The 7,810-nt window shown below is 36.2% G+C and overlaps 1 protein-coding gene across 1 annotated transcript; it reads right to left on the minus strand.

Moving 5' to 3' along the window:
* Positions 1-1,599: 1,599 nt before the first annotated feature.
* On the minus strand, positions 1,600-7,281 carry LOC131910418 (prolactin-3B1-like). The gene is made up of 5 exons (XM_059262346.1): positions 7,251-7,281; positions 5,863-6,020; positions 4,294-4,401; positions 2,874-3,053; positions 1,600-1,788 (listed from the first exon to the last, which is right to left on the minus strand). The coding sequence occupies exons 1-5, from the start codon at positions 7,279-7,281 to the stop codon at positions 1,600-1,602; spliced, it is 666 nt and encodes a 221-aa protein (XP_059118329.1).
* Positions 7,282-7,810: the final 529 nt, after the last annotated feature.

The raw sequence follows: 7,810 nt of genomic DNA on the forward strand, positions 1-7,810 counted from the left end.
ACTCAGGATTATTTTTTCTAGATCCATTGATTTGCCTGCAAAACTCATAAACAGAGAGGGAGAACAAGGAATAGGAGACCATGGTAAATGAAGACCACATGAGAATAGGAAGAAGCAAAGTGCTAGAGAGGCCCACAGAAATCCACAAAGATATCCCCACAACAGACTGCTGGCAATGGTCAAGAGACAGCCCGAACTGACCTACTCTGGTGATGGGATGGCAAAACACCCTAATTGTCCTGCTAGAAACCCCATCCAATGACTGAGGGATCTGGATGCAGAGATCCATGGCTAGGCCCCGGGTGGATCTCTGGGAGTCCAATTAGCGAGAATGAGGAGGGTTTATATGAGTGAGAATTGTTGAGACCAAGGTTGGATAAAGCACAGGGACAAATAGCCAAAGGAATGGAAACACATGAACTATGAACCAATGGCTGAGGCCCCCCAACTGGATCAGACCCTCTGAATGGGTGAGACAGTTGATTGGCTTGATCTGTTTGGGAGGCATCCAGGCAGTGGGACCGGGTCTCATTGCATGAGTTGGCTGTTTGAAACCTGGGGTTTATACAGGATCGCTTGGCTTAGCCTGGGAGGAGAAGACTAGTCCTGCCTACACTGAGTCTACCAGGTTGATCTCAGTCCTCAGGAGAGGCTTTGCCCTGGAGGAGGTGGGAATGGGGGGTGAGCTGGGGGGAAAGGGATGGGCGCGGAAGGGGGAAGAACAAGGGAATCTGTGGCTAATATGTAGAACTGAAGTGTATTGTAAAATAAAATAAAATAAATTTAAAAAAAAGAAAAAAATCAAAATAAAGGCCTCAATCTTACAAATAGGACTAGAGGCAACTAAGTAATGCTAAGGACCAGAAAAATGTTTAACACTGGAAACGTGAACTGAAGTAACACTATACAGACTGAGTAGGTCATATTTAGGAGTGTGTGTGTGTGTGTGTGTGTGTGTGTGTGTGTGTGTGTACGTGTGTATACAACTGTAATAACATTTAATGAAGGAAAGAGGCCACAAATTTGAAAGAAAGAATGAAGGGAATACATAGGGCTTGGAGAGAGGAAAAAGAAGGGGAAAATGTTATAATATATTATAATCTCAATATATTTGTGTATATTATATATATATATTTATATGTGTGTGTGTATAATGTCTTTTGTGTTTAATGTTAGTATAAAAATTATATTTTCTGTGATGAGACTTTGAGAAAGTGGCCGTTCTCTCTAGGTTGTTTTCATAAACTTCCAATTTCTTGGCAGAATGGATCTACTTATTACTGGGAGAGTCTTGCTCTGGTTCTAATATGTTAAATAATCTTCACTTTTTCTGACTAATATAAGTACTCTCTTGACTTCTATAAACTAAACTTGTGGATAATATTGGATATGAATATCATATCATTACTTAATTCTGCATCAAATTCCCATAGAACATTGATAAATCCTCATTTTGAATTCAACATTTCCAAAGAACCAATGTTTATTTTTTAATAATACACCCATTAAACCTAGGAATACACCACATGTAGACTCAATGGAGCTTTGAAGGTCTGAATTATCAAGGACCTTCTCAGTGGCAAAGGGCAGGATATGAGCTCAGCAGTTGTTGTCATGAACATCTCGGCACTTCAAGACCTTGAGATAATTGTCAACCTTGTGTGTATCCCTGCGCACACAGCGGCCCAGGGTATACAAAGCAATATTACGAGTGTCTTCATCAGATGACTGCAAATCTGACCATCCAGACCAGAAAGTATAATAATTTTCAACAGCTCCAGGCTGAACCTAAACATGGAAAGGAAAAGAATTATTTACACTGTTAGTATTACTTGGAAGTAATATCTTCTTGTAAAGGAGTATATATATATATGCACGTATATATACGGTACACGTTCATGCACCAGAATTCATTCTGCAGCATTTGTAGATCAGAAAGGGTGTTGTTTAAACTTCCTCCACAGTTGACTTCTGAATTTCTCTATTTATTTTTTTTGAGGCAACTTCTCTTATTTTAGCAGACACTCACCAGGAACGTCCATGTTTGTGCCTGCCTAATGTTTGGACACTACAGAATATTCACTACATCTCTTTACTTTCATGTGAATTCTAGAATCACATTTCTGGCTGCCAAAGAAGGCATTTATAGCCTGATTCTATCCTGAGCCTTATTCTACAAAACTAATAAAGATTAAGTTATACTAGAAGGAAATGTATTAGTTTTGTCATATATTATCTTGAAGGCATTAGGCGTTTTAAAGTAAATATCATTTGGGAATGCATATTTTCTGATTTGTCATTGGTCCCAGAAGAGGTTTATTCATATAGAAGTAGACTGAGTAATAAACTGAAAGATATTTTTTCATGGTATACGTGCAATTGGCCAACGTAAAGGCTGATGTTTTCTCAGCTTATTCTCTGAGGCAGCATTCATACATGTGGGTTTGAGGAGAATAGTCCTTTAATCTTCTGTCCTTAAAGTCATTCTATTCTTTATATAATGTATTCTTCCAAATTCAAGAACATATCAAACATTTCCAAAATGTGTTAAGGTTGAGTTCCAAGACTGTTATCATATTTTCTGAATTAGTCAGGAATATCCATACCACCTATAAAAGCTACTTTCTGAATTACTCTGAGAAGCAGCTACTTTTTATTGAGAGTATGGGTGTGGGTGGTTCTCAGTAAAGAACCTGAAGAAGATAGGATTTACAGATGCCCTCTTCTTATTGGCAAGGCTGGGAATGAATTGGATTATATATATATATTTCACTGTCAGAAGTGAAGTATTGAAAAAATCCATTTCCCATTAAACAAATCACCTCTTCCATATGGGAGATAAGCAAAGGAATATGAAGAGTGAATGGGCGTACCCTACTGAGTATGGTCTTCAGTCCCTCCAGGAGGCCTAGAATTCTTTCTTCCAACTCTTTTGTCTTTGACACCATAACATCAGACACATCTGGAAGAGCAGCCACGGCAGCCACCATGTGCTTCAGAGGCTCTTCCCAGGCTTGTAAAACATTGATGGTCACTTTCAGAAGATCTTCCGACTAAATAATCATGAAGAACATCTCATTAAAATAATTGGAACACAACAGGTTAATACAAGTGGTGGGTGGACGAAGGTCATGAGCTCCAGTATTGATTTAATATTAATAGAAGTATAGAAAACATTCTTAGCACATGATCTGCAATATAGGAATAGCAATACTCTATCAAAGAATTATAATTTTTCTCAAATAGAATTGATATTCCTTCACAATGATTTCTGGTGCATGTCAAATAGCTCATGTTTTGTTTTTGCTGTACGTTCTACCATCTGTAGTCCTGGTGAACCTCAGTTCCTTATGGTCCTAATAATACCATGTACAAGAGAAATATTGTAAGGATTAAAAGAATCAGTGACAAAGGACTGCTTTGGGGGGGGTCTCAATGTAAGTAGATCTGAGGAAATGCTGACCTCTTTCTATACCTTCTCACTAATAACTCACACTTATTTATGAGAAGAGTTTGTGTGTAGGTTACTCATTCTAGTAATAAACATGAAAGGGAAATAGAATATATATGTGAGATGAGTACACATAAGGAATTTTTTGTAAATCATATTTAGAATTTTTATGACAAAGAGTGAGATGGAAGATGTTAAAACAGTTATAAATCATATGTTCTGAGATAATCAGTGTTTATCATAACATAGTTTATCATTGAGAATAAGATAACATGTTCAGAGGAACCACTTTTAATTTAATTTTTACTTGGAACATAAGAGAAGGTTGAGTAATTGTGGAGGAAGTCTTCATAAATTATAAAAAAAAAATGGAAGTAGGACCAAGAGAAACTTTAAAAGTAAAAAAAAAAAAAAAAAAAACAAAAAAAAACAAATGAATCATTGGTCCTTAAGTAACATTCCTCCAGAGGAGAGTTTAGTATTATACCATAAACACTACTATATCTATAACCCTTCAACACACATGTAAATGTAGAGTCAACTGGGGATGTTCAACTCATATTAAAGCTTCCCAGATAATATTAAAGATAACCCCACAGACAATGTGCTGTTAAAACATGGTGCTCTGGATGATCAATTTGTTAACCTATTATCATGAGAAGAGGCTTTTATCTTAGAGAGAAATTGCCAACCATATGGTGTCATTGTCTGCTTGATCCTTCTTCTTCCCTTCTCTTGACTCTGAGATTACCACACGCACTATGGCCCCAGTAACCACACACAGCAGAGCTACCCTGTATATTACATCAATTGTTTTTGTCAGAATCAGGGAGGAAACCTACTTTTGTTTGGTGGACTTGCTCACTGTTTTCTGGAGTAGGGATAGCAGCAGTGTGGCAGGTGCCCAACATCAGGCTCTGTTTCCAAATGTTCCTGCCAAACTTCATATTCTGGAAGAAATAGAAAGGTCTGATTTCTTAGCATTAAACATTGAACAAATATATTCATAACCACATCAGTAACTAATTTCACAGATGTATTATTATTAGCAAATGATAAATATAGAGAAATTGAAACAGAAATGAAGTGAAAATGGTCTGCCTACAATTTCTGTCTGTCGGAAAAAACAATCTATTTTTTACCCTCCAATATTCTTCCCCTATTTACTATTCTCTTGTCATTTTGTCTTTCCTAAAGGGTATTGTTTAGAAAGAAATCACTGAGAAACACACATACTGTAAAAACACCTAAGGTTTAAGCATCACTTTTTCTATTTATGGAGGTAAAGGTCATACATTTATGACACATGCATGTTCATTGTTATGGTCCCATTGATACTCAGTAGCCTATTTCCTTTAGGCATACTTTGTAAAATAAGTATTTACTTTAAGTACCCAGTCACACGATAAAGGCAGGATGCAATCCTATTCATGATGTCAAAATAAATCATAAATTCTAGGCATATTCAAGAAAATATTCACCAGTGAGTGAATAAAGAATTAAAACATTATTTTATATCTATTACCTATACATATATAAAATAAATAGAATACATAATATAAATATAATAAACAATATAAAAATAAATACAATCTTCAATTGACTGACATATATACTTAAGGAGTTTATTATCAAAAGCATATATTTTTAATACTGACAATTAGTAAATTTGTAAAAGTTTAATGAATTTATAGGAATATTATACAGTTGAAAAACTACGGATATAGGTTTTTTAATGAAAGAAAGACTAATGAGTGAAAATGGCAAAGAAAGGCATATTCACCACAATTCTGTAATGTATGCTCTATATTCTAATTTTGCACTGAATTCTTTCTTTTCTACAATTGATTCCCTGTAGGGGGTAGCTACAACTCCCCCTGACAAAATCGAGTATGGTTAGTAGGAATAGAGATGATATTTCTTTTGAAAACAAGACTGTACTTTTCAATGAGACACCCCTGAAAATTTGAAAACAATAATTTTAAGGACGTTAGAATTATGAGTTGCGATTTCTTTCTGCTTAATAAGATTTTGTGTAGTTTAGGTTTAATCTACTCCCCAATCCTTTACTTGACATTTCTCCTCCACTAGATATCTACAGAGTGCTAAGTGAAAATGCCACATAGAAAGGACTCCTTCTCAAAGGACAAGAGTTCACAGTGCCCTGATCCATGTATTTTGGACTTTATATCTTAACAAGTTGCTTAAAAAAAAAACCTCTGTTAAAAGTTGTACAGTTACTATATCTTTTACAGATTTAAGTTTTCATGAAGCATCCCATTGTTCCTTGCCCATGATTCAGTGTCTATATTTCACCATTAAAAGTATTGTTTGAAATTTGATTCATAATAGGTTATTGTTTAATTAGTTGGGTTTTCTGATTGTCCATTCAGAGACTATTCAGTACTTACAATGTCAGTGAAGACTTTTGAGGCAAGACCGTGGGTGTAGTGTGACAATTCAACCACACGTTGGTATAGGTTTCCAGTGGACAAACGAGGACTTGGTGAGGAGGTCACATGCTCCCAAAGAAGCAGATTTGGTATGGCCAGCAAAAGCAGTGCCCCAGCTATAAAGAGAAATGAAACTGAGATGACCCATTCAAATGAGGGTACATTAGTGATGCTATATAGGGTATACTGTTTGTTCTGAGGTCCCTGTGCTACAATAATTGGTCATGAAAACATGGAACTGGAATAAATTGTCCAATGTGAAAACATTGGTGAATAGTAATGTTTCTCAAAACCGTAGCTTGTGAGGTAGGAGAATTATCTCGGCTTTGGCTTGCCCCTGTAGAGTTTCAAAAATTTGCAAAAATTTGAGATAAAATTGGTTCTGAGACAGAGTCTTTAAGCCATTCTCTTCAGATTTTTTTTTGAGACAGAGTTTCTCTGTGTAGCTTTGCGCCTTTCCTGGAAGTCACGTGGTAGCCCAGGCTGGCCTCGAACTCACAGAGATCCGCCTGGCTCTGCCTCCCAAGTGCTGGGATTAAAGGCATGCGCCACCACCGCCCGGCCGATTCTCTTCAGATTTTAATGTATGGTAATTTGTGTTTGTTTTCCATCTCATTAAGGTTAAATAGTTTACTAATTTATTTTCATGCAAATATCACTGGAAAATTAAGACGACTTTTTAAAATAAACTTGCTTTTCCATTCATCATTTATTTGCATGCAACAAATCGGTAAAGTCACAAACTTACTCTCCTTGTTTAAGTAAGGTTCCAAAATCTAACTCTTTCTCAGGTGGATTTATTTGAGGAGAAAAGCATCCTAATCCTGGCAACCCATTATTTACTTCCTCCTCTGTGACTGATACCATTATGCCATTGAGTCCTAAGTTCTCAAAAAAGTTCTACTTCTCAATTTCAGGTCATTTGCTTATTTTTGTTGTACTATTTCTTTATTTTAGAAAGTGGCCTGTGCAAGGGAAGATGGTTAGAAGCAGGTGTTCATTAGAAACCTGTAACACTGTTCCCTGATACCCTTATGTCAAAATCAAAAATAAAAATAAACAAAGTTAAAGTAATATATAATGTCCATGGACGTTATTTGGCATGTGTCTTCACAGAAGAAGGTAGGAGAATTCCCCTAGAGAGCCACTGATCTCCAGGTTAATTTAGCAACTGGTTTCAGGAAAGTAACTCTCAGCACACTGGTGACTTGACTTCAGGTTATAAAATGCAACAGTTCCCTAAATATTACAGCACCGATAGCTCCAAAGAACGTATTCTATCCAAACTCATCTTCATGAAATAATACACTAATAACGTAGAGGAGAATGGATGAAGTGCTACTTACAGAAGGACAGTTGAGTCAATGACAGCTGCATCTCTGAGAAGATGTACTGCGAGATGGACTCCAACACAAGAAAGCTGCTGCACCTGAGTCTGCCTTCTCTCAACTCATCACCTCCTATATATACTAATAGAATACACTAACCCATGACCATTTAAGTCTAGGAGCAGAAGGAAGCAATGCCTTTGGTCTAGGTAAAAGTTGCAAGATTCTATCCATTCAGGAAGTATTGAAATAATCCTCACTCTTGCCACAGTTCTGTCACTGTATGCATTAATTTTGCCTTTTGCAACAAGGTCCAGGGTTCAAATATTTTGGAAATCACAAATGTCATCTAAGTTCCTTAATGACTCAGAATCATGTCATGGAGAAAAACGTATGTATTTCCTCATGATTTTTCTCTAGACCAGAGTTCTATATTTTTATATGCCACGTCATCTGTAAAGTTCCATGAGTTTTCCAGGTCTTGACAAATGCTCTCCATCAGTTATCTTTTGAGTTTTTGGCCAGTATGTCCTAACAACAATCAATTATTCTCAACATTTTATCAAAATATGAATTTA

This window comes from Peromyscus eremicus, chromosome 5 (assembly GCF_949786415.1).
Source record: "Peromyscus eremicus chromosome 5, PerEre_H2_v1, whole genome shotgun sequence".
Lineage (NCBI taxonomy): Eukaryota > Metazoa > Chordata > Mammalia > Rodentia > Cricetidae > Peromyscus > Peromyscus eremicus.